The 27,068-nt window shown below is 40.6% G+C and overlaps 1 protein-coding gene and 1 long non-coding RNA gene across 7 annotated transcripts in view; one reads left to right on the top strand and one right to left on the bottom strand.

The window, feature by feature from the left end:
* Window positions 1–27,068, bottom strand: part of SEC24D (SEC24 homolog D, COPII coat complex component) — a 49,026-nt gene that overhangs the window by 18,959 nt on the left and 2,999 nt on the right. The window contains exons 1-8 of one of the 3 annotated variants that reach the window (XM_030272030.4): window positions 23,104–23,244; window positions 19,800–19,982; window positions 18,796–18,922; window positions 17,276–17,424; window positions 15,665–15,937; window positions 14,789–14,910; window positions 12,066–12,177; window positions 10,638–10,765 (exon numbers count right to left, since the gene is read on the bottom strand). In XM_030272030.4, coding sequence (XP_030127890.4) covers window positions 10,638–10,765; window positions 12,066–12,177; window positions 14,789–14,910; window positions 15,665–15,937; window positions 17,276–17,424; window positions 18,796–18,922; window positions 19,800–19,938 — 1,050 coding nt within the window. In that variant the 5' untranslated portion in view covers window positions 19,939–19,982; window positions 23,104–23,244. Of the gene's footprint in view, window positions 1–10,637; window positions 10,766–12,065; window positions 12,178–14,788; window positions 14,911–15,664; window positions 15,938–17,275; window positions 17,425–18,795; window positions 18,923–19,799; window positions 19,983–22,957; window positions 23,034–23,103; window positions 23,245–27,068 lie in introns of those variants that run through there. The other 2 variants (XM_030272031.4, XM_072928809.1) reach the window with 2 other exon arrangements.
* Window positions 1,572–18,663, top strand: LOC140684011 (uncharacterized). 4 transcript variants are annotated; one of them, XR_012055812.1, is made up of 5 exons: window positions 1,572–2,038; window positions 2,211–2,316; window positions 12,503–12,730; window positions 13,809–15,958; window positions 18,327–18,663. It is a non-coding gene; the product is annotated as an uncharacterized lncRNA (long non-coding RNA). The 4 variants fall into 4 exon arrangements; XR_012055811.1 differs by adding an exon at window positions 12,022–12,211 and having other exon boundaries at window positions 12,503–15,958; XR_012055810.1 differs by adding an exon at window positions 3,751–3,866 and having other exon boundaries at window positions 12,503–15,958.

Raw genomic sequence — 27,068 nt, 5'->3', positions numbered from 1 at the left:
TTCCTGCAAACTATCACCATATTCTTCTTGCAGGATCTGGACCACAGCTGCAAATTGTAAGTGTAGGAGTAAGGACTGTGCTAAAGCTCCAGATCATCATGGTACACCCCTGGGAAACATTGTAAAAAAAAAAAAAAAATCCTAAGTGAGAGATCCTCTGGAGAACAAGAGAGACACATATAGATATTGAAGAAAATGACCCATTTCTCAGACTACAAAATAAACAGATCAGTGTCTCTATCACACCCTTATAGTGTAAAGCAGTGCTTCTAGAGTTGTTACTGACAGTTACACTGATGAAAATCTAGTCACTAAAATAATCCTATGAAAATTTCAAGATATGCTATACAACATAACTTTGTAATGAACAAAGGAGAAGACTTTGTCCAAGCATGGCACCACTGCCCCTGGAAAATTATGTGTTTAATCCGTACAGTAAAAAGATGACAAAAAACTCCACTGGATAATCAAAGAGAATTCTGAAATATAACACTGATGTTTTTGGAAAAAAACTAGGTCATGAACCATAGTGTCTCTGTTTCCTAGCACCGTTGAAGGGGTTTGTTTTTTTTCTACCATCATAGATTGCTTTTGAGAAAGATTAACCAGTCTACAAATAATCCCTTGGTTTTGAGTTGCTTTACTGATTCACATTAAAACGTCAAGAAAGCATTTTCCTTTGTGATGTTCCCACTGTCTTTTATCAGAAGCCAGTCCCTCTGAAGGCAGGAGTTATTTTGCCTGTTCTTGGTTTTCAGATGTTGAACATGCTCAGCCTCCTCAGCTGATGACTCAGGCCAATTTGGACTATCTCATCTGCAAGGTTCACAGCAGGTTCAACTATTTTCTGTTTCACACTTCTTTTCCATGGGTTTCCTTGTTTGCTTGCAAGACTGCAGCAAGGCTAAAGCATCCCCCACGTGATGCAGGGTCTCCTGGCTCTAGCCTGGTTTTCACAGACCACATAAAAATGCCAAAAGCATGTTCAAACCTCCTTGCTCAAAGCCCCTCCAGGCCCAGGCTGCACATTCCTCTGCATACACAGCACTGCAAAACACACCATGGCATGGTAGCTGAATTTCAAGCGGACCCTGCACACAGGATATGATCCAGTATGTAGGAAAAAAAACAGAAAACTATTTATCAGCTTCTGTGTATCATACCTCAGGCCATCCCTGAAATCCTTATTCAGCATTCCCTTTTTAAGGGGAATATAGCAACTAACTGAACAGAGTTGACAGTGTGAAGAGCCTAAATACAGACTACACTCTATTCAACATGAGAAGGACTCGTAAAAGTTTGAGGATGGGGGGAAATACATGCAATAATGATAAAATGTTGATGTAAAAAAGTACCAAAACTAGTTTGCTTACTTCTTTAAAACTTCTGTATCATACAAGGGACAGAAGGAGAGGGGGAAAAAGGACAAAAGTTCACTACCCATGCCTGAGAGAGGCATCCCAAGTTCTGCTGGTCATAGTCCCAGGGTGGGAGTCTCAAGTGTTAACAAGGCAGTGCCCTGCAGCACCTCTCAGCTTTGCAGTGCTGACTCTCTTTGGATGCAGGCACAGGCTCTATCTCGAGGCAAGGCCAGCAGCCAGGATTAACTGATGATAGAAACAGGAGTCTGAAATTGGCTAATCAAGAAATGGTGCTGCACAACACGCTCCCACAATGTTAGCACTTGAAACCCATCAGGTCCCAGCCAGAGCTGCCTCAGACCACTGCACCCTCAACCCAGCAGGAGTGGGAGCTGCTGCAGAGGCACAAACCCATGGGGCGAACAAGACAGAACTGCCCTAGGACAGCTTTGTTACTGCTGCTAGCACTCCTGAGGGGGATAAGCACATGCTAAATCACATGCCAGGGCTGAGGCTGTGGCTGTACCAATCCACAGCTCCACTTACCACCTTATCAGTATCACAGGTGGTCCAGCACTGCACTCCTTGTCTGAGACCTTAGTCAAGATTGCTACACTAGCTGTAAAACCACTGAAAAGAAAAACAGGCAAGGTTCAAAGAGCTTCTCTACAGAAATGGTAAGTAGTAATTACAAGGGATTAGCTATGCTGCTCATTAGATTTTCACATTAAAATTAAAGTTGGATTTTCAGTGACATTGTATCTGTCTGGCTTATTTTACAAAACCAAACAGAACTCTTAAAGACACTTCATTCAGGTACTATTTCTGTTTTTCTGCAAATCACTGCAGGAGAGCTCAAGAGAATCTTCAAAATGTCAGACTGAACTTGGGCATGAAATACTGGTTTCTGGACAGGACCAGTCTCTCACTGTATGGTGCTGTATGATTTACCAAGGTAAGGCTATCCTCTCATATTTTTTTAATAAGATAGCTAAATAAATAATTAACACCACAGTTTAAAACATAGGCACAGCCTGTAAAATACAAACATAATGGCTTACTTGGCACATCAATTATGTTTTAATAAGTCCAAGACTATTTAATGCATACAAAGCTGTGACCATTTCTATATCCTTAGGACAGGCAGTAAAGCAATACTCCAAACAGAGCCCATGGAACATGCAGCTCTAGGTTTACAGAACAACTATTTCAGTTTATACATGAATCTAAGTGTGCTATAGTGACTTCTGAACCAACACTCTCCTAGAGGAAATTCTATACCAGAACATTATCAATGTTATTCATATCCTCACAGTAACCACAAAACCAAAACCCCACGTTGGATTTCAGATCCATTTTGGCCTGCTGGGCTATCACCAACTTTAGGGACCAATCAGGGAATTTTTCCTTTTTTACACACACACATATAGGTAGATAGACAGATGTGTGTCTATATACATAATATATTTTATCAGCATATGAGAGAAGAGCAACTGCTGACCTGAGATCATGTATGAAAATCTACTGAGTGGAAGGTGTCCTTCTTTCTCAAAATCAGAGCTGTTTCTCTTTTGTTAGATGACATTACTTTGACTTTTTAAACTGACTACTCATGTTTGCATTCCTGAGAACTTTCATAACAGAAGCTGTATGGTTCCTATTTTTGCACAGCCAAATATATTTAAAAAAAAAACTTTAAATAGGGAAAAAAGCATAGAAATGTTTAGGAGTATTTTAATTAGAGATGGAAAGAACAGTTCTGCTTATGTGCAGCCTTTCTTGGTCAATATTTATAAGTGAAAACACCTCTAAGGCTAATTAATTTATTTCCACTGAGATCAGTAAGAACTGGGCATAGTTAAAGCATCATGCTGCATTCCCAAGCCAACTAGAGCTAGCCAATTGTCACAGGAGAACTTAGAAAGTACAAGGAGAATTTTTGCTATGTGAACAAAAAGCAGCACTGAACAATTTCACCACTGTAGCAAGGACATTTGGAATGAGTTTAATGCCCTTTATAAGTAAGTCAAGTCCTTCCTAGGATGGTGGTTTTGAAGGTCAATAGTAAAACTAACTGTTACTTCACAAATACCACATCAGGTCAGAATGTTCCCACTCTGAGTCTGTCTTTCATGAATACTTTTGCTTCTACAATAGCTGGGATGCTTCAAGCAAACTCCAGAACCTTCAAATATTAATAATATTTGTATGTGACTCTCTTTTATTAGCACAGCTGGGTGCACAACTGTGTGGAACTGAGTTATGGCAGTGTGCTGCTTTGGGCTGGGGTACAGTTAGTCTTCCTCATAGTGCCTGGAATGGGGCTGTGTTTTGGATCTATGTTGAACACAGGAGGTAACACAGAGATGTTTCTGTTCCTGCTGAGCAGGGCTCACCCAGGGCCAAGGCCTTTCCTGCTTTCCACATTGCCACATGGTGAGGAGACACAGCCAGGAGAGCTGACCCCAACTGACCAGAGGGATATTCCAGACCTATGGCCTCATGGTCAGTAAATAAAAGGGGGGAACAAGGAGGAATGGGGACACTTGGAATGATGGTGTTTGTCTTCCCAAGGCACCATTACTATGATGGGGCTCTGCTCTCCTGGGGATACCTGAACACCTGGGTGCCCGCGGGAAGTGTGAACTAATTCCTTGATTTGACTTGCTGGCATGTATGGCTTTTGCTTTCCCTATTAATCTTTGTCTCAAGGTTTGAGTTTTCCAGCTTTTACCCTTCCCATTCTCTTCCTGACCCCACTGGTGGGGGAGTGAACTGCCTGGGGTTAAACCATGAGATGAGGAAAGCAATCCTGTGAAGGACAGACATGTCCTGCTGAGGAGATGATCTGTGCCCCTATGTAGCAAGCACACAACTTCCATGTAATAACACACTTTACATGGTGGCATCCAAAATACAACATTGCATAATATGCATAGATAAAGAAAATATGCAAGGAGAACTCCAGTTTAAAAAGCAAAATACAAACCTTTCCTGCAAACACAACTCTACACTTTCCTCTGGAACTTAATCAATACCAGTGTGCTCTGACTCTCTGAAGTTTTCAAGGAATAGATCAATAGCCCAAGTGATTTTTAACTTGAGTGTCATTTTTGTTGGCAAAACAAATTATTAGTATTATTGGCCAGTTAATTAAATGGATACAACTATTACTTTTTATTTCCCTTTTATATGTACTGCAGCTTAGTAACACTTCTCTTCTGCCATTACAATCCTGAAGGACAGTCACAGTCTCTGATTTACTAGAAACTGTATTACGTCATCCTTATAAGGGCTTCTTATCAGTTTAAATTTCAAATCTGTATGAAATCAGTCAGGAACTCTAATTTAAACATTAATAAAACTTATATTAATGTCACATTTTCAAGTCACTGTTCTCATCTCTATCAGAATTACATCCTTACCATAATAACAGTGGTGCAGGGCCCAATATACCACAGAAGTATTTTAAAGGGTACATTTTAGGACTATTTTTCAATGTACACTAAAAACCGAAAGACAGATGAAAGTAAATGAGAAGATTTGCTTCAATTAGAAGAAGCTCTGCTGCAAAAACCATTGCTAAACCTGCCTCTGAATGCTCATTCTAGTTACAGAGTGCAGTTACAGGCTAACAAAAAACTTTCTCCTTGATGATGAAGCCCTGGGAAGCAATCCAATTCCAAATGATTTACTACCAAGTGCAGACTAGCACAGGGCATACTCCATAACAAAAGTCTCATCTAATACAGGATTTATGCACCTCTAAATTAGGCATTGTGAAACCAAGCTTACAGACACTGATCTCCAGAGTGGTGTAACACCTTCTGGGTGAAGCACCTGTAGATGCTTGAGAATTCTGGGCTCTCCACACCATGAATGGCAATCTGGCACCTCAGATGAGCTTAGCAAACCCCCCAGACATTAACCTGGCACTAGTTAGCTGAAAAAATTAAAATAAAACAGCTTTGGCAGCGCAACAAAGATTGCCCTGCCCCAAGCAGACTCAAAACTATGAGCCCAAAGTCTCAGTCCTCTCCCAAATGAGACCACCAACAAGGATGGACTGGAAATTAGTTTATTTTAATACCTGGAAAATGTGTGTTTAGGCTCACACCAGCATGATATACAGCAATGTGTATTAAGGTACATATTACATATGCACTATGTTTTAGAACAAGCACAACAACCCAAAGACACTGACAAAATCATTCCCTGCTGGATCTTGGACAATCCAGACACCAAAACACACAAAATAATCCATACAGAGAGCAGGACAGAAGTGTCAACAGCAGTTCTTCAAGCAATTTCCTTGGAACTATTATCTTATTAGCATTATGGATAATTTTACAGTCTAACTCTGCTCTCGTGGAGGGATGTCATGACAGAGAGATGTCCTCATTTCTGTCAAACCTGCCACCATGCAGATTAGCATGACCTAGTTGATATAATGTAACCCTTTTGAAGGAAGAGCCTTTCAACAGAATCCCTTGTTAAAAGCTCTTAAATTAGCCAAGCTCCCATGCTCTAATCAGTAACAACCTCCTGTGAATAAGTAACCAATGAAAGACAGAAATCAAAGGGCAAAACCCAAATAATGGCTTTTTACAGTGCATAGGTGTTATCAGCAAGCACCTCTGCTCTTCAGAGCCAGCTTATTAACACATTCCTAATAAAAAGGAGCCCTCAGCAGGATGTTTAGTTGGAATAATTTCATCTTGCAGACTCAGCACTCCTCACTCCTCAAAGCTCTGCACAAGCATATAACTGCTAATGAATCTGTGTGTCTGTGCAAACGTGTGCTTCAAACTACAGCCACAGCCTGCCTGCCCTGCTCACGAGCTGTGAAATCAGGGACAGCAGAACCTGGGTCCTATGGAGTCCAAAGCAGATTGGAGGAGCGTGAGGACTTCCCAAAAAAAAATCACAAAACTACACTGACAACATTGGATCACATTTTAGTTATCCACCTCACTCAATTTTTAGCTGCTGCCAACCTTACAACTCCATCTAGGAAACCATACAATCATCCCTGTAAAAATCATGGCTTTCTAAACAGCTTAGCCACATTGGGCCTCATCAAATTTCACTATTCTGAAAAGGTAAAATGGCTTTTACATGAACCAGCATTTCTGAGAAGCAATTCCATTCTCTTAACTAATTAATTAGCTGAGGAGAAAATGGAAGCGAAATGTTAGATACCCACCAATGAATTTAAATAAATAGGAAAGAAGAATGACACAAAACTACTAAGGAGCAAAGAAGGCAAATATCTAAAGCTAGAGATAAGTATTTTGAATTGTTTATATTGGATTTTACAACATGGAATACTCTTTTAATTAACTTTTGATAGCAAGTAGTATTAATGCTAAATCAAGATCACATGGTTTATTCAGGCTCTGGAAACATTCATCCATCTCCAAAACAAATTCATCTAGGGCTTGGTCTAGGATGATAACTGTGAGAGCTAGTTTATTTTTATAGACTGTTGCTAAAGCACTGGCGGACTAAAAATAAGTTCTGTCAAACAATGATACTGTACTCTCAATCTATAACACACAAATACTTTCCATAGATCATCCAGATCAGGAGAGTGAAAATGAACTGTTACTTTTGAGAAATAATAAGTATGGACTTGGAAAGATAAGACTGTGAAATCTGTAGTGCTTTTAAGACACTGGCAGAGGAGGGAAGGCATGAATGTTTTAACAGCCTTTGTTTCCAGTGATAAACAGTGCACAGGCAATGTTCACACGTACATGATTTTCTAGATTGGCTGCAGGTTTTTTGTAGCAACCTCTATAAGACTGTGTGCCCTCCATGGATTTTCCCCCACTAACTTTCAGCTTGAGGGCTTTTCTGAAAAAATCCTTTTCACTTGCCCTTCTGAGGCGCAGTGCCTGCGTGCCAAGTGCTGCTACCTCACCTGTTCTTGGGGTATCACACAGAACCCTACAACTGTCTTTACCCAGGGGTCTCCACTTACGCCTTAAATTCACTCTCATGTGTAATTTAACAGTTCTCAAGTAAAGCCTCACTTGTGACCTTTTCCTCAGTGTGACCAATTACTGCCTCAATTTAAATTATGGCTTCTCTACAACACTCATTGTGCAGCTTTACCAGGTTACATTTTTCCTTTTTTTTCTTTCTCACTGCAGGGACAAACCCTGTTTTTTTGGGGGGGTTCACTTGAAACACATTACACTTATTCAAAGACTTGCATGAGATACTTTCCTGTTCCTTTCCTTTCATTTACCATCCTTATCCACCAACATTATGATTTCATTTTCTGTTCTTATTTTCTCCTACAGAGATGACATCTATCCTATTCTTTCCTAGAAATGGAGCTATCAGTTGTACACCTCTTCAAAAGACATCCCTGTTCAATTTTTTGACAATTTTTAGTTCCTGACAATTTTTTATCAGATCTTGGCTAAAATAAGTTTGAAAAAAAATTCACTTTGCATGTTAATATTTCCACTTAATTTTTGGAGGCAGGACACCGGTCCCTCTGTGTAGATATTCCACTTGGCCAAAAAGAATCACAGTGACTACTGAACTTAAATCTGCCTTTCAGACTTTCTGAAATCCCAAATTACCTTTACCTTTGGAAAACCTTCCAACTGCAAGTGCGGAAATAAGTCAAGTCACCAGATCCAAACCTTTTAGTTGAAAGCTCCCAGGATCTTTTATATCCATCTTGTCTTGTATCCTTAGTCAAAGGAAGTAAATCCCCAGAACTCAATTTCCAGTTGAGTTACTGTCTCCATGAAGGAAATTGACAGTTTATTTTCTAAAACCAAGATCAATTACGTTTACAAGTCATCCACCCAAACTGTGACAGTGCTCAATTAAGAAAGAGAGGATGATCTGTACAACTGGGCTCTACCTTTCATACACATCCCTAATTCTGTTACTGCCAGAAGACATAGCTATTTCTCTTTTTTTTTAACTAAATTTTTGCTGTAGTTATTGTATAAAACATGCTGTATATCAAGAAATAAAGAAATTAAGACATTTTCACATTGTAACCCAATAGCAAGTGATGAGTATCACCTGTGGACACTGTTAAAAGGCACTATCTCTAAAATAGGGTGGATATTCTGAAACAAAGAACTTTCTGTGCCTTGCAGTCACCAGTTTCGGGCAGAACGCACCATACTAGGAAGTTCAGAAACAGAATAAGGACGAATAAGCTCCTAAATGTATTTTACCTCTATAAAAAGCCCAGTTCTTTCAAATTAAGTGGCTTTTCAAAATTAAAGTAGTAATAAATCCCATATGGAAGACCATTTTTATTAGGATATCTTAAGAGTAAGATCTTATTTTGGCAGCAGCAGTGAAGACAAAGGGCACACGCAAGCCATGGAAAAACTGCCTCAGCTAAGACTGCCCAGCTCTTCCCACTCTAACCTTATCGCCTTAGTTCTTACAATTTGACCAAGCTATAATTGTTCTGACTAGAATTTTCCACATTGGGCTTTTGCCAATTTTGAGAGACATTTTTCAGGCTCCTCCAAAGGAGAGACGAGGGAAAAACATACTGCTCCTTACAGATTAATGAGCCCCACTGACCTTTCCAACAACTCAAGAGCACTAACACTTCACAACGGGTGGGTCACCGAGCACATCTTCGTGCCAACCCCAGGAAAACCCCACTGAACTTGGCTGAGGACAAATGTTTGGACATACTGCAAATTTATGTATGCAGAAGAGATTCAGATTTTAGCAACTCATTGATCACTCTGTCCAAACACAATGCAGGAGACAAGGAAGCCATGTGTGGGAAAGATAAAGGGCTAGAGGCAGATTCTGAGTGCAAGATGCACAAATGGAAGAGCCAACATGAAAATGGATTTTTTAAGTGCCACCTGGGCACAGAAACTGGGATCAAGGGTGGTAAAGTGCAAAGGTTGGCTGATAAAGTGAAGTGGTGGAGAAGCGACAGCAGGAGTTTCATCTAGGAGAAAATGGGGGGGGGGGGGCAACAAGCCAAGTGTGCACATTTCGCTCAAGAACTGGAATGAAACCCGAAGTTGCTGTCTAGCAGACTAATGGTGAGACTTTGTATCTGCAGAGCCATCAGTAATACATCCTTACATCCTATTTCCCTGTGGATCACAGAAAAGATAACTACAACCTACCCTGCTGAAATAATGCTCTCAATTCAAACTACAGAGGTCTGCTGGATTGGAAGTTATCCATCTTGATAAAGAGCAACATCTGCTTTTTTCCAACATGTATTTAAAAAAAAAAAAAAAAGCTACCAAGAATTTATAAGCAATAAAACAAAGTTAAAGAAAAATCAGACTGCAAAACCAAGCACTGAATGTCTAAGCAATTTTAATTAGGCTTTCCTGTGCAAGCAGTTTATGAGGAGTTTTTGAAGACACAATCACATACTACAACTTTGATGAAATCCCTGCTTTTTCCCCCATGACACAGCACTCTGGAGTAAATCAATGTCAGACATGAAAAGAAAATGCATTCTGCAGACCTTGCAGAATTTAGAAGCTGAAGAATTTAGAAGCAATGGAGGACACAGCAGATGAAGACCAAGCAAGATAATCCCACAGATGATGCAGCTAAATGCTGCACTTTAAAAATGGATTTATCCCTGACACTGATAGAATCCTCTAAGGGTGCCAGGAAACCTGGGTAATTGTTTTAAGACCAGAGAATACTGCAGAAAAAAATCTGCAGAAGAACTAGGGTTATGTTTTGAGTATGGAGGGTCATTAGAAATGGTTATGTGAGAAAAGCTTAGTGCCTTCAAATGAATGCTAAAAATGGCTGGTTACATTTATCTTCTTTCTATGACTCAGCTCATCCAAGTAGAAACCCAATTATCTTTTTGGTCTGTTGTGGAAATTATTTTGTAAAGACCTCAATGGAAAAATGTGTTTCTTCAAATCTAACTCTCCACATCTTAAAATTAACTTCATACAGTTTGTGGTCATCCTCTTAATACCTCTGCCTGAAACTACAGAGTTCCAGCAGAGTAAGCAACTGTCAAACTGGCATAAACTAGAGGCAGTTGGGGAAACACCAGGAATCCAGGGGAGTCATCACTCCTGTACCTTTTCCAAATGAAAGCTTTTGTCCTTTGAAGTTAGACCATGACCCAAGCACCCCTCAGTCGTCTGCCACCTCTTTACGGTCATACCAACTGACAGTCTGAGCTAAAACACACTCCCCAACACGTCAGTGAAAGAGGAACACATCTGCACTGCTTTGGAGGCAGAAGCCCGAGGACTGGTGCTCAGTACACCCTACCTCGTTTGGCGGAACAGCAGCAAAGGGCTGGATGACGGCTGCCAGGGGGATGCGGGCCTGCTTGGCCATGTCTGACGTCACCGGGAAGCAGTAGGTGGTGCAGCGGATGTACCGGGGGCTGGCGTGGCCTGCCAAACACAGCAGAGCAGAATGAAAGGCTGCCAGAAGGAACCTGCCCACCTCAGCACAGAGCAGGAAAACCAGAACAACACAAAGCAACAAGTGCGTGTTACATTAAATAAAACGCCTGCTTTTCCTCCCATGCAGGCTTCTACCCATCTTTCCTCTTTATATCCCATTGCCCCTCCCTCTGGTTAAATCTTTTCTTCCTGAGTTTAAAGCAGAGATTTAAACATAACAAGAATAAGCCAACAATTACTTGCAAGAAAAATCTCAATAGAGATTCCTTGGAAACATCCCATATCTAGGATCTTAGAAGAAAATATGGATGATATCCCAGTGGACATGCCAACACTGTACATAAAGGGACGAGGCAGACTGATATCTACTGTTAAGACCGCTCTAATGACCTACCTCTGATTCAGAAAACACTGTGCCTGTCTTAACATCACAATGCTCACCTACATTGCAAAATACAGGGTGCAAAGTCACCACCACACTTCCAAGAGGACACTCAGCACAGGCCCCTCAAGAGAAACATCTGTGTGTTGCAGCCAAGAGCACTGAAAGGAGTTCAGGAATCACCTTCCTGATGCTCCCTTTGTAAGCAACAAATTGCAGCTCTGCTCAGTTTCTTGAAAGGATTTTCTTGGATCATCAGAATAGATTTATCCCATTCTCAGATAATGCCAAAAAAATCTCAGTGTGTTTTTACATATTATACAGTTTATCTCAGCACTGATAAATTACTGCTGGGCTGAATAACACCATGAGTTTAACCTGTATTAAAATATTGAGCCTGCTGTCAAGAGCAGCATGTGGAAGACTGTAACCCCAGGCTCCAGGCAGAAGCAAAGGCAAATAAATTTTTCCTATGGCCAGCGTACATCAACTAGACAACTTGCACAATGCCTCTCACTTGAATAGAAATTCGTATCTTAAAAGGTAACAGTGCTAGTCTAGTCTTACTGCTTCTTCTAATGTCCACCTTCTAAATTTTCAGAATAATCCAGAAAGGATTTTCAACTTGAAATGTAACACCTTAAAAATTTTTAAGTTAAAAAGAAAAGTTGTCTCAATTATTCATACTCTTTGAAAGGCCAGGAAAGGTGTTAAGCCAACATGTAAGAACTCCCACTTCTCTCCTCCCCCTTATTTTCTGTTCAAAGGAAGTTTGCAATTTCATGTACAATTTAGAGCAAATACGATCATTTTCAGATGTGAAATCTGAGAATTTATTCTTTGTTTTATTTAATTATATTAGATTTCCCCTAAAAAGACTCCCAAAGCAGTAACAAGGACAGTTACCTTGGTCCTGGATCACGCAGTTGGTGGTGACGAGGGGAGGAACCTGTCCTCTTGTGTTTGTGGCGTAAATCTGCCCTCCCCTGGCAGCCTTATCATTCTCAATTACTTGAATCTGATGAATAAGAAGCAAGAACAATATGAGGAAGGTAAGTCATGCATTCAGCTACACTCATGAACAGGCTAAGATCTACACTACATAAGACTTTGGTTGAAGCCTAATTTGTAACAATTTACAATATAATGTCATGACATGTTCATGGAGCTGACTTTGCTGTCCAAATTCCTTTCCCATACACTGCTCACTGTTTCTTCTGCATGATCCTTCACTCAGGTTTTAAGGCTGACACTTTTCAGGATATAACCAAATTACATAAAGCTGTATTTTGTTCCACACCAGAAATCCAGTCACTGATCCATCATTCCTCCTCTTTCCTCAGCAACCTGGTTTGGAGTGCAGCCAAACAGCTGTGGGAGGCAAGAGGAATGAGATAGGGATTTTCTCAAACTGCCTTTGCCACTGCTGCTGGTACCTCATGGAACTGTGTCTTTACACTGCACATGAACTTCTAATAATAACTAGGTAACTTCAGAAGCCTCTACTGGAAAGCAAACAGAGAAGAAAAACTAAATTAGTTGCATGGAGTCTACTGATCAACATCCAAGAGGTATTTCCTAACACTGAAAATAGTCTGGGGCCTATATTTTTTGTTTCACCAATAAAGTTTTCTGTAGTGCAATTTAAATATACAAGACATTCCTCAGAGAGCTTGTTAGATCTTCTGCTTGATTACTTTTCCCTGCTTCCTTGGCTTGTATACTTATAGCTAACTCTTGCAATTAGAAGAAAAAAGGTTTTGCTCTAAGAAGGTCCATTGGCTGAAGAAAGCAAACCAGTCTGAGACTTAGCTCTGCAAAGGATCAATGTGCCACGGTATTCTGCAGCTAACTGACCTAAATATATCATTGTTCTTGGAAATAATTGTTGACAAAGTCCAGATGCCAGTTTTCTAAAATGTTTTCAGGGTACATATCAGCCTCTAACATATATAAGAGAAATATAAATCAACAATGGCTACAGATAAGAAGTAAATTTATCTGGCAACACTACTATAATTATATAATGTAAATATAACAACAGAAATACACATGGTCATACTTATTCCTCATTCTGAATTAGCTTTTTGTCCTTTACAGACGTTGACCCAGATCATGTTTCTTTTAAACATTCATTCTGATCCTCTCTGTAAGGCTTAAACAAACCTTTTAACCTATTTTAACATGGCTGTTGTAGTCAAGGCTGTTTATACTGTGTGCATAATTGAAACAAGACATCAGCCCATGTTTTCATGCCAGACCTCCTTCTCTCTCTGCCTTTTTTTTTTTTTAATGAGACAAGATCATTTTATCCCTCTACTGTAAAAAGCATTGCACTGAAACACTAGGAATGACTGACTTAAGGGCATTTGTTACTTATTCAGACACTTGATTCAGGGGGCTTTTTACACAACGCTTTTGAGTTTAAAATTGCCTTTAATGAGGCAATTGCAGTTGTTACATTAACCCCTAAGGGATTATCAACAAGTATTTTTTCCAAAGTTACGGGGTGGGGGGGTTTGCATCAAATTCGTCACTGGGTAAAAAAAATCTTTTCTAGAAGAACAAAAGAATACCCCAATTTAAAGAAACAGGACAGTTACATACTAGGCAGGGTGAGACTTTTGCGAAACTGTTTCTCCTGTACAGCAAACCAGCCTCAGCAAGAAGTCTAAGATTCCTTCACCCAGACTAGCCTGCTGTGCAGTGGGGAAAACATTTTTTTAAATCTCTGACGACCTTTTGACCTGTCCAGATGATTGCCAGAACCACTCTAAGTGTGGGCACCAGAACATTTTCTCCATGAGTTCAGCACACTATTGCTTTCTATTTCCATCAGCTGTTTCCAATAAAGAAGTTAAATGCTGCTTGTGCCTGACCAGCCCTTTCTTTGCATACCAATTACACTTTATTTTAGGAAGATGGATACAACCATAACCTTCTTTTCTCTAGAACCATCCTAAGAAGAGACACTGTCCCACCAGTGCATGTTCAACAGCTGAGATTCTTCAGCCTGCATGAAGCCTAAGCATCAGGTGCATTCCAGGCTACTCAAATCTTTAAAAGGCCACAGCAACAGAAGTATGGCTCAGGCAAATAATTCTAGTTGCCTGAGAAACTCTTGAAATCAAAAAGTGAAGTGGTTTCTGAGCATTTGACTTCTCAGCGTTGCCAGGACTGCACTTTCAAAGTTCATGTACCGGTATTGTGTACAAATCCTACTTCTGCTGTCTGTTACTAAGTTCAAGCCTTCAAACTTTTCAGAGTGAAAAGGAAAGATGATAAGCTACAGTGAACACAAGTAGTTCTTCAGTACTGGTCACTGTCTCATTAAGAAACCTGTTGAGAATTCCTAGTGAAGTATATCCTATAAAGTATTTGGGACATACTCATGTATGAGTGTCCCATGTTAGATAAAGTTATAAAGCTTCTTCAGTACTCAAACTAATTTCATACACTAATTGATCCAAAACTGACAGCACAGAGTACAAAAGTACGTTATGAAACCCCCCCGTTCCCCCCCCGCCTCCCCCCCCAGCTAAAATGAACACAATGTTAGCATTTGTCATTCCTTCATCTTAAATGAGCAGGAAGTTACATTTATAAAAAACTAGAGCCACATTACTTACTGGGCTTGGAACAGAGTCAGGATCAAGCTTCTTCTGTGGTGGGCCTGAGAGCTGTGCTGGACCACCAGGAAAAGCACCAGGATAGGACAGTTGAGCTGCTGCCATCTGAGGACCATAGTTTGCTGCAGAGTTAGAAATGACAATTAATTTGAAGTATTTAAGTTCCATTATCAATGCTTCGCATCAGCTTCTGCCTGCAATTAATTGTTACTCAGCTAAGTGCAACTCCTCCTTCCCCTCTGTTTTCAGCAACTAAAAGAAATACATTTCGGTGGCTCAGTTTGGTTTTGGTTTGTGTTTTTAGAAACTAAGAACAACACCAGATGTGACAACTTTGGCTCCAAAGTTTTCAGGTTTATGTCAAGTAGGACATTGTTAGTACGAGATTAGTAGATTACCACAGTTACTCTTGCCAGGCCATTACCTCACTGAGAATCTCTCCACTAACATCAGTCAATGCAAACTGATATCACTGGCTGCCTTTCAGCAATCCATTATTGCTATAGCAAAGCATTTTTGAAAACTGCTTATGACAGTACTACAAGACAGAAAGCAGCCTATACCTTTGCAGACTGTAAGAAAAACCCCTTCCTGTAGTATGTTGTGTCTTTACCAATTACTAACCACTAATTCTGTTTCTGACCCAAATGAATCTTTTTCTTGTTACAGTCTCAACAGAGTGCTAAACGTGTCAGAAAAAGCAGAGCCTGTCTCAATGTACTGACTGACAATGCACATCCTTCCCTTCTACAGAAAGGGAACTCATATTTCATGTTTCCCAGTCAGCTGAAGATTCAGTTATGAATGGACATAGTTCCACCAGTGATTGTGCCTGCACACTTTGTTTTCAACCACATAACAAACTTCCTTCCCTACCTTGCTGAGGATGATATCCAGGCCCTGGAGGCTGTCCTGGAAGGTGCTGCAAGTTAGGATTTGGAGGGACAGGTCCAGGGATTCCACCCTGCCTGGCCATAGGAGGCAATGCTGGCTGAGCACAAAGGCCATTAACACTGTTTGCTGGTGGAGGAGGCAGCTGCGGTGCAGGTGGCAAACCCATCTGCTGCTGGGCTGGGGGCAGCACTCGCGGGCCCTGGAAAGCCGTTGGATGCCCGGGAGACGTGCCAGAGCTTGGAGCAGTGCCAGGACCTGAGCGAGAAACAACGTCAGGTGAGTTGCAAATGACAACCTACCAAACATGTGTCAAAGGTGCTCTGGTTCTGCTCAATACATTTCTATAGCTTACAGGCAATACTGGATCCCATACTGACAGTGCTGCCTTATGGGACTCTGTGTGTCTGATCCCATCACAAATCATGGTTTAAGTCTCAGCTGATTCAGTAATTTTATTTATTTTGGCTCTATGTGCAATAAAACCCTGCTGCTGGGGTAGATAGGGAAAGAGTGAGAGAAGCCATAGTTTGACAGTTCTTCACTAGAACACACATAGATCACTCAGCTTTCAAAATACTATTTCATTTCAGAATGTGAAACAACATTCTTTTTGATCAGTTATCCGTTGTGGCATGTTTTTGTTAGTCTGCTATTTGTATTTCACCACTACAGTTTTGATGTAAAATAAATCCACTTGATACTAAAAGATGAAAAACGTGGGAATTATTTTGTACGCACTGGCAGGGAATTGTTTGTTGTTTATAAGATCCAGATTCCAATTAGAATTAAGAGGACTCTTGAAAGAGAGGGTTTTTTGTGACTTACAATCTGTAAACACTTATTACATTACAAAACCTACATTTTTAATCAGATTTTCCCCCAAAGACAAAACAATTTTAAAGAGAGCTAGAAGAATAACCAATGTTAGTTTTGAAGCAAAAGAAGCAACATGTTCATATACAAACACTGAAATACATCTTCCGTCACACATGCTAACTGAAAAAAATCTTTACATGCAAAATACAAGCCTCCCAGTGCATAACATAAGAACACTGTATTTTACATAATTGTTTTAAAATTGTTTATATATTTTGCATAATTTAAATACACATTGGCATTTGTGCTTGGAAGTCATTTACATGGCAGCATCACATGATCACATCTTCATGGCCTAGGTTTGAGATGGTATAACATCAAAATAAATGCAGATAAATTTACATTAAAACCCAAAAATGTTTAGACAAAAAAAGAAAATAGCTTTGTAACTAGAGAAACCGTAAAAAGTTGAGAAAAATTACCCTGTCTGCATATTATCGCTCATGCCTTGTCTGTTACTGACGCCTGCACTAAGTATTTTGAGAAATGACTGATGTGATATCTGAATTTTATGGAAGGTTTGTCCAACAGCAATTCAGAATTAACCCAATACTACTCATTTAAGCAACTGGATGAGATTAAAAAATTCTAAGAACTTCAGCCAGTGATGGTGGTCAAAGGTCTCATTTTCTGTTTATACAGAAGCTCAATGAGTTTTTAATTATCATAATCCTAATGCTTTAACTGAGAAAAAGCCAATCAGATAAACCCAATTACCATAGCTATTTATCTGCATGCTGTTGAGCTGGTCAGCAAGTTGTGCTGTAGAGGAAGCAGGTGCAGTATTTGGGAAGGCTGCTTGGGACTGATGACTGTAGGGAGGATAGGAAGGTCCTGTGTTACTTGGAGGTGAAGGGCCTTGAAACCTAAAGGGAAAAATCAGTGCAGTTATCAAAAAAAATTACATTAAACAATCGTAACTGTCGAAGATCTCATACCTCCTCAAGATGGTGCTGAAACAATTAATTAGGACAAAACCTTAATGGAGTATGCCCACATTCTGTTCAGAAACTGTACACTTGTATTCAAATACACAAAGGACAGAGAGAGTGCACATTTGTTTAATAAAAACAGGCAGTCTGTGTTTGTTTGCACACTTGTTAGAAACAAAGCAGAGTGAGTATGCCATGGCAAAGTGCAAGCAGTAATAACTGTAAGCCTGAAGATTAAGAAACACACGCTTCTGAACATATCACAGCACTCTATCCCCTTTCCCGGTTTATAAAGAAAGACTCCCTACCAGGGATGGATGAAGAAGATTAGAAGAAAAATCTGTGAAGAGAAGAAAAGGAAGTGAGAAATCTTGAGGAGTTGTCTGTATTAGAGGAAAGAAGAAGATGGGGGTAGAGAAAAACTTAATGATTATCAGATATGGAAAACGTGAATGCAAGAAAAATAACCAAAGTAAAGAAAGCAGTAACACACACATGGCTTACAAAGGCATTTTCTACCAGACTGTTTCACTTTCGTAAACTAAGATCCCAGGCTATGTCCCTGAGACAATCAACATGGATTTTCCTGTGCCCCTTGCAAAACTGAGGATGAGCCCAGCTATTTAAAGAGAAGTAGAACTTTACTTGAAATTTTTGCCTAAATACTTCCTAGCCTATAACAGCAGCTCTGAGCAATTTAGGGAAAAAAAACAAGATCAGGTGAAGAACAGGAGATGCGCAGCTGTCAGAGCAATGATGGGAAGCTATGAAAGAGAATCAGTATTTTGCTGGGTCATGTCAACCTAACTCTATTCACTTTGTTTTTTCATCTTCAGGACAACCACCATTTCTCCCTATGCAAGAGGACATCATCTTGAATAACTGATCAGCAGTCTTTTTGGGTCCTCCTTCCCACAGTGAAAATGAAATAATGACACAAAAACTAAGAAGCGCAGAAGGAGATTAAGATTTCAATCAACTACAAGAAGAATGCTGTTAAATGGTGTCAAGTTCACTAAAACTGAAGGAGCTATGGGTACACAAACTAATTTTGCCACTCCTGGGAAATGTGGCAAATAACTAATATTTGACAGAATAAAAGAGCTGCATATTGACTCACTTTACCTGCAACACAAATATTGTGTAATAAAGCTTGGCTATTCCCTCATACAACCTTTTTGCAAAGATTTCTTTCTACAGCTTTCACCTGTCCCTGTTTTCTCCCCTTCCCATCCCTGCCTCCTTCACAGAGAGATAACAGAGGTCAAACAGCTCAGATGTCAGGTGTTGATCCTTTCCAGTCACCTGTGTGGCTGCGGTCCTGGTGTACCAGACCCATTCTGGAAACTGGCCTGGCTGAATTGCTGTGCACCAGGTGGTGGAGGCCCAACAGGAGCTGGAGATCCAAAAGGCACAGTTGATTTTGACACACCTGGAAAAGATTAAGTATTTTTATGTAAAACCCTGTAAGACAGAACAAGATGGGCAAGAAACGAAGGTGTGCAGCTCTGCTCTAGCATTAACAATAACAGCTTTGGGTCACCCTGCTTAAGCAGAGGGGTTGGACCAGAGGTCCCTTCCAATCTCAGTGATTCTGTTGGAAAGCACAGATTTCTGATCAGTTATAAAAGCAGATATGAAAAACTAGAGTAAAAAGGAAACAAATAGCAGTTCATAACTTTCCAGCAAAGAATCCAAGATGGACATTAAGAAAAAGCAATGAATAGACACAGCAATTGCCAGTTTGGGGCAGTTACAATGCCCTGTCACCCAGTTATATTTCAAGGTAGAAACAAGAGGTCCCTTTGATTTCAGAGACCGAGATAAGAATGGAAACTTAAAACAACTTGCTAAAGTAAAAACAAAAAGAGCTTCCATATGTAGAACCTCCTCTCCTGTGCTGAAAACTGTTCCTAATTCAGATCTAGTATAGTGACAGTGAAGAAACTCTCATTTATGTAAAGAGCAGTGTTGCATGAACAGTCTTTCAAACTGTATTTCTTGAACTATTTTCCCTTTAAATTATTCTAACATAAAAATAACATCTGGTATTGAAAACCAATACTTAACCCAAGTTTTCAAATAGGTCAATTACCAGAACCATTTCTATCAGAATTCTGACTATATTAAGCATTTGATTAGAGTAACACAACTCCTGCTGTCTTTAATAAGTTTTAGAGAAACCGGGTAATTTTTTTTTCTGTTTCCTGTTGCAGTATCAGTGTAAAATTTACACAAGGTAGAAAGACATGTAAAACACCAATATAGAAAGGTAGACTCTGAAAACAGATTTTAAGCCAAAATAATACCTGGTTGAGGTGCTGAGTATGAAGAGTTAGGGTCCCCATAATGTCCATAATGTAATGGAGAATTGGGTGGTCCAAAACCTCCTATTCCTGGCTGGGATTGGGAATATGGAGGAGCTGCAACATAACCTTGTTGACTCATGATGGCAATTTTCTCATTCCAAGTATTGTGTCCTCTACAGGAATCTGCAAAAAGGAAAATGACACCTGCTATTATTCATCACTCTGTGCATTTAAAAAGGCCATGTCTTGTATTCTCCCCAAAAAAGATAAGACACATCTGAAGGTAAAAATTGACCAGAAGGCAGGGGCAAATACTGGTTTTGCTTGATAGCTCTTAGTTTCCTCAGCGTTACCACATGCTGCATTTACATGGGATTCACCTCTCCCAAGCTCACACACAGAACTGTAAGCAATGGATGTGCAGATGGAAAAAAACTCTCAAAGGAAAGTCCCAAACTATTCCTTTTAATAGGAGAGCCTTGACTTCAACTATATGGAAAATACATGGTGAATCCTGCTCCCCAAATATCAGCCATCCCAAAGAACACAGAACTTGCTGAAAAATCAGGAAAGGCAGAGTGACCAGAGCAGCAAACTCCCCTAGCAACTACTTCTCCTGTGCTAGCACACCTTAATTTAGAGGAGGTATGGAATACAACACCAGTTTTCCACCAAACCTTTTATAAACCTGCATCAATCCCACTCCAAGCAAATGATGGAAGACTCCTTGCTTTTGATGCTGGTGAAACAGAGAATAAAACACAGGATAGAAAGAGCTCCTAATTCCGGTTGTTTTCTGCATTACTGGCCCAGGCCTGAGCAGCCTTTTTACTCCAAAACTCCCCAGTGTGCCAACACTGAGCACAAGATATTCCACAAGGGAAAGCTGAGGCAGTATGGCCTCAACTGAGTGGTATGTTGCCCTTGCTGTTATCAGGCATCTCCTCCGTAAGTTTCATATCTTGAACCTGTTGTTGTTAAATAAATGAAACAAGCAAACCCCAAAATTTGACAGATAGCAATTCAGAAAGAGTTTTCTAATGATGAGAGCATTTACAAGATATGTAATTTCTTTCCTGCAGTCAGATTTTTGTTTAACAGGACAGTGTAACATTTTAGAAACTTTCAGGAAAGAGTGTCCTGGTAACTGCTATCATTTTTAGAAGCAAAAAGTCTGAAGAACGCTGCATTGACAAACCATATGATTGTATTTCACCAGATTAATTTTCATATAGAGTGCCCTTGCCACCAAGGGATTTGAGAAGTTATTAAAGTTGTACACTCTGCATCCTTGAAAACAAGATTCCTCTTTTCCATGTGAGAGCTTCCATATTGATAACAGACTGAATTTAACAATAACAGAATTTCCCTTTCTTGAGGCCCAAATTAAACAGTTATGCGAAATGCTGAGGATTCAAACCCTGAACAAGCATTCACTACTTCCACAGTGTCTCAAGCCTGTAAGCCAGGCAACCCCAAAGAACTACAAAACATAAATTAACATTTCAGGTGTTAAGTTCCTTTGAAATAGCTTTCCCAGCCACCTGTACTTCGCATTCTTAAGCTCAAACCACGTAGTCATCTTTAAACATGGAAACTGGATAACAATAAAACACTTCAGAAGCACACACAAAGGCACCTCAAAATTATAGCTCCAAGAACACACAGATAAATTTATGCTGTGCTGGCATATGTCAGTAGAGAAAAGCCATCCCTACCAGAAAGCCCATTCCCAAATTAAACAGATATTTCTGAAGAAAAAAACCTTAACAGTTTTACTAATCATCCATATCAGACAAGAAATCCCTCTGAGCTGTGTACAGGGCCTGGCCCTCTCCACACTCTTCAAGGCAGCACAAAATTTCTCAACTGCAGTGATTAATTGCTTCCAGGAGTTAATCCTATGGAGTTTTCTCCTATTTATTTGTTAACAAGGTAAACACAGGGAGAAGAAAGATGTTTAATCGAGGCTTGCTGCTGCCAGCTGTACTTTCTTCCCTCCCCCACCTCCATCCGAAAAGACGTGGCAGTCAGAGTTTTAGTTGTTCCAAAAGACAGTAAATCAGCATTAAATTACCTACACACCAGCACACACAAACTTTATATAAGAGATTTTCACTTAGATGCAGTGCAACAACCAACACCTTAAGCTGCAGAGTATTCAGAGGAAATTACTTCCTCCACAGCTTACTCACACACATAAAAAAAAAAAAAAAAATCTTGCCACGTCAAACTTCCCACAGACAGTATAAACACACAGAGGTTGTGCTGAAGTGAGACAGGAGCTCTAACCAAAGATAAAATAATACAAGTTCTTCAACACAGTTCCAGATTCTATTTAGCACCAAGGATATTTAATCTCTTCTCAGGATAGGTGTATATATACCAACTATCACAAATGAGTGTTTTAAGGCTGCCTGAAGGATTATGAGCATTTCAGAAATTATACTGTAGGGGAGTGTGTGGATGCACCACCACACCATGAAGAGGTCATACAGAAGGTCATGAAAACTTTTTTCTCCCTGTCTCAACACTAGTTTACCTTATATCCCATAACCTGGGGAATAACACCAACACTGATGAACAGCTGTAGAATTTAATTGACCTCTATTATCAAGTAGGCTGTCACCTTTTTCAGAGGATCGCTGCACCTATGCAGCTCTCTGGTGTCTCCGTGAAGATGTGAAGTTAACTATGTGTAAGCAGAAGTAGGAAAACAGAAACAAAACCAGGGTCGAGTCCTTGGCTCTCTGAAGAAGTATAAACTTTGTATTTCTTCGGAGACACTGTGCTTCCCAACACGTCATCCGGGCAGAGGTGCTGTCCCTCCCAGGGCACGCTGCAGTGTCAATTTGGTAACCAATCCCGGAGGTGCGCACCTTTACCTACGCACACGCAGAATGGAACATAGCTGCACACACACACAGCATGCCACACAGCCACACACCTATTTCAGAGCTGTTTTCCGGTAACACATTGCGAACCAATCCACGAAAGCAAAATCTACATTTTCCCCATTCACTGCCAAGCCTGCCAAGCTTTACTGCATTATTTATGCATCTAACTTTCCTAATCCTCATCGCCTACGAGTTTTAAGCCGCCGTAAGCTCGCAACAGGTCCGTCCCCGCGCCGGGAGCCGCCCGCCCCGCGGCAGTACCTGTGCCCGCCCGGGGCCGGGCGCACCGCGGGCTCCGCGCCGCTGAGGGCGGCCGCCGCCCCGCGCCCGCCCCGCCGCCGCCCGCGCTGTCCCCGCGCTGTCCGCGCGCTGTGCCCTCAGCCCGGGGCGCCGGTTGGGACCGTTACCTGCGGCCGCGCGCCCGCCGCCTCACGCGCCCCAGTGCCACGTCTGAGGCGGCCCCGCGCGGGCCGCGCCTGCGCAGTGCGGGCGGCGAGGCCGCGCCCGCGGCCGGGCCGTGCCCTCCCGGGCGGGGGCGAGGGGCAGCCCGGGGCGGGCAGCCTGGGGTAGGCTTCCTTTCGGGCTGGGAGGTGCGGCCCGCTCCAAACACCGAGCTGTCGTACGAAAGGGATGCTTTTTTTCCCTTCTCGTTATGTGCTTGACAAACTGAATCACGGAATCAGGTTGGAAAAAACCTCTGAAGTCATCGAGTCCGACCTATGACCGAACGCCACCACGTCAGCTAAACCATGTCCCTCAGTGCCACGTCCAGGCTTTCCTGAAACGCCTCCAGGGACGGTGACTCCACCGCCTCCCCGGGCAGCCCATTCCAATGGCTAATTATCCATTCTGTGAGAAATTCTTCCTCATGTCCAACCTAAACCGCCGTTGGAGCAGTTTAAGACTGTATCCTCTCATCCTGTCACCAGCTGCCTGGTCGAAGATGTATATATGTATATTTACAACTACATTTTACACATATATATCTTGCATATCTGTATGTAAAATTATGCCACCTGAATATTTCCAGTGAAATATGATGCAGGTACTTTACCTGTTTGCATACTCTGGTTTTAATTACTGTTCAAGTGCATTTAAAAATGCTGCCTCGGTTACAGGATAGGTAACGTTTTTCTAATTAACAAAGTAGAAACATGGGAGTAACATGAGAGAGATTGGAAGTAACATGAGGAAGATGTATTTGTAAAGTTACTTTTCTTCCTGATCACAAAAAAATATAATTGTGTTAAAGTAAAAAGAAAGGAGACTGGCAGATGAAAAAAAGCAATCAATCGAAGAATCACATAATCATAGAATATTCTGAATTAGAAGGGACCCACAAGGATCATCAAAATCCAACTCCTGACCGTGCACAGGCAGCCCCAAGAATCACACCACAACAGCTGCATAACTCACGTGCACCTGGAGTTCAGGCTCCAGAGGCTTTCTTATCCTTGTTCTACAGCATTATTAAGTCTTCTGAAAGTACTAAACAGTTTTACCTCAGTAATGGTTGTGAGCTCAAAACGAACTGTCCAAAACATTAATTACTGTACAAAAAAATCCTGGAAAAAAAACCCAGGGCCTTTGAAACAGATGTCAAAATGAAGATACGCAGTGTCATCCTTTACATGAAAGACTAACTAGAAACTTCAACAAGCAACACAAAGCAGGTAAGAACAAGGCTTGACCTGTCTTATTCTTGCTAACCAGAGCTGGATTCACCACTCAATAATATAAGCTTTTTTAATATGTGTTATCAGAGCCAATACTGTTGGATATGTCAGGGGAAGTCTAAAACCTTTCAAATCTCTCCCAACTGTCTAATCAGAATGGAAAATTTCATCCCTGAGGTGACAAGCATTGGTTAAGCTGGATGTGGTTTTGGCTGCAGGGTATCAGTGACTCTTTCATAAGCAGGATGCAAACCAATGCCTTTCATCATTGCTGTGCTGTAGTTTCACCCCTTACCCCTATCTGTTTCCCTGGTTCTAACAGACACATTAAAGTTATGCAAAAACTCTTCTGAAATACCATGCCACTGAGGAAAATAACAGGTTTAAGTTTGGACATTCTCTGTTTTGCCAGGGAGACAGGCAGCCACTGTCCCCACCAGTCCTGCTGTGTCTCACTCTGAGCTATTAAGAGTAAGCAGCTGTGGATAACTCAGCACTGAGGAACCATGCACTTACTGGGCCACTGAATACTTACTATCAGATTTCTCCTCCCTGAAATCAGCTCCAGTGAAGCCGAAACATGAGATCAGCAAAAGATAGCAAGGAGAAGCCATGGCATTGGCAGTTCTTCCCTTAATTCAGGCCCACTCTGGACATGGATCAAGATGCCTCTTTTTTTCAAGGATGCTCCTGTTGTCCTTTAGCCTGGCACACTGAGACAAAAGGCATGCAGCATGTCTGGATGTTTGGAACTGCAAATAGGATTTATCTACTGTTTTCACCTATAGCGCTTAGAGTATTTTAAGGTTTGCAACTTCAGAAACATGGAAACATCAATAAAGTGTGTTATAGGTCTGGAATGTAATTTCACAAAAATGAGAATGCAGGATTGCTAAACTATTGTAAGTAATTGTTTAAATAATTTTAATTAAACTGTACCATAAAATCTGAGAATCAGACTGGTTTGTTCTTGATCATTGCCAGCAATGATCACCTTGTAGGTTTAATTACCTTTCTTAACAGAATCAGTTAGGTTGGAAAATTTATCCTGTAGAGGTACCTATGCAATGCTGCTGAAACTGACTGTGATTTCATATGTTTCAGACCTACTTTGGAGTAGTATGCAGGCTCTACAGAAGGCTAGCTCAAATCTTTCAGAGACCATTATTTAGTTTGTTTTTTAGTCATTATTATTTTTCAAACAATTTGAGATTGGATCATTCCCAGAAATTACTACCAAAGGTCTATAAAAGCCCCTGTTGTGCAAACCATGCAGATCTGCTGTCTTTTATCTCATAGCACATCCCATTAAGGCAATGTGTGTGTGATTCCAGGAAACCTAAATCCTATCCTAACCTGTACAGTTACTGTATTTCTTAAAATACAGCATTGCTACAAAGTGCCAGGAAGAATCAGAACAATCATTTCCCTAGGGGAAGGTGTGGGCAATATTCTTTAAAGAAAGGACTATTTAATCACAAGGAATAGCTCATAAAACTCCAAGGATTGAAGGTGCATTTTAAAAGGTGCTTCTTTTTGTTGAAACTGTTTTTCTTCTTTTATTTCAGTTGTATATCCTTCAGACAAGCTACAGGTTTGCTTTTGCACATAAGAAGGGTCCTAAGAGCTATTTACATTTAAAAATTACTTTGTTTTCTTATCTTGCTTACATATATTGATTAAAATATTCTTTAATGCTTTGCCTACTGTAAATTTAAGGTCTATGAGAACCAGCTTACAGCTCCGTGTAAAGCGCTTTACAAGAAAAATGGGAATTATGTTTAAAAATATTATTTGATTAAAATGAAGGCAAGGACTTTGGTATTAAAAAAAATCAATGAAACTTGGAAAGGATTATGTTCCTCTCAAAAAATTGTGTATCAGATTAGAAAATTCTATATTGAAAAAAAGAAAAGATGTAATATTTCAGGAATCAGAACACTACTGTAAGAAGAAACACATCAGTGTTGTGACTCAGCTACATTTCTAATATAAAAAGCTAAGCGCAGTAGAAACCTGAAAGAGGGTATAGCAGAAGTGAATACTGATATTTTGATTCAACAGTCTCAAAGGCAATTAGAAAATATTATTGGAGATATAGGAACATTAAAATCCTGGGCATGCTTTCACGGCTGTATATTTTAAGTACCCCGTGTTAATAGATATTTCCTACAGGGCTGTCCACTATCACCTTTCAGCTCAGGCCAAAATAAAGGAAGAATAATTCTTTACTGGTTTGTGGGGTTTTTTTTTTTCACTAAGGTAACTCAGGCTGTGGATCAGAGCACCCAGAACCACAGTGGGTCCTGGGAAACCATTGGGGATTGCTAAGCACAGGGATCATGCCAGTGAAATCTCCCTTTTTCCTTCTTCTGAGTGCTGACCTCCCACTCCACGGTGATGTAAAGCTGTGCTACCCCTCAGGCTGCTTCCCATAAAGACATCCTGGCACCTTGTGCTCATTAAACTTTCCAAAGTATTTTTAGATGAGAAGAAGTGTGGATCCAATTCCAATTCATAAACTTGTATTCTGTTTGTCTAAATTAATCTGCAAATTCATTTAGACTGATTATACATTCTATTCCCTGCTGTGAACTGGGATCTTTTGTTGGTTGATGGTAAGCTTTAGAGCAGCTGCACTGTTTCACCCTAGTAATTGGCTGAATTTTGTTATATACTGTAGAGAATGGGAGGAC

This window comes from Taeniopygia guttata, chromosome 4 (assembly GCF_048771995.1).
Source record: "Taeniopygia guttata chromosome 4, bTaeGut7.mat, whole genome shotgun sequence".
In the NCBI taxonomy this organism is placed as follows: Eukaryota; Metazoa; Chordata; class Aves; order Passeriformes; family Estrildidae; genus Taeniopygia; species Taeniopygia guttata.
The sequence above is the reverse complement of the archived record's forward strand: the minus strand, read 5'-3'. Positions and strand labels throughout refer to the sequence as shown.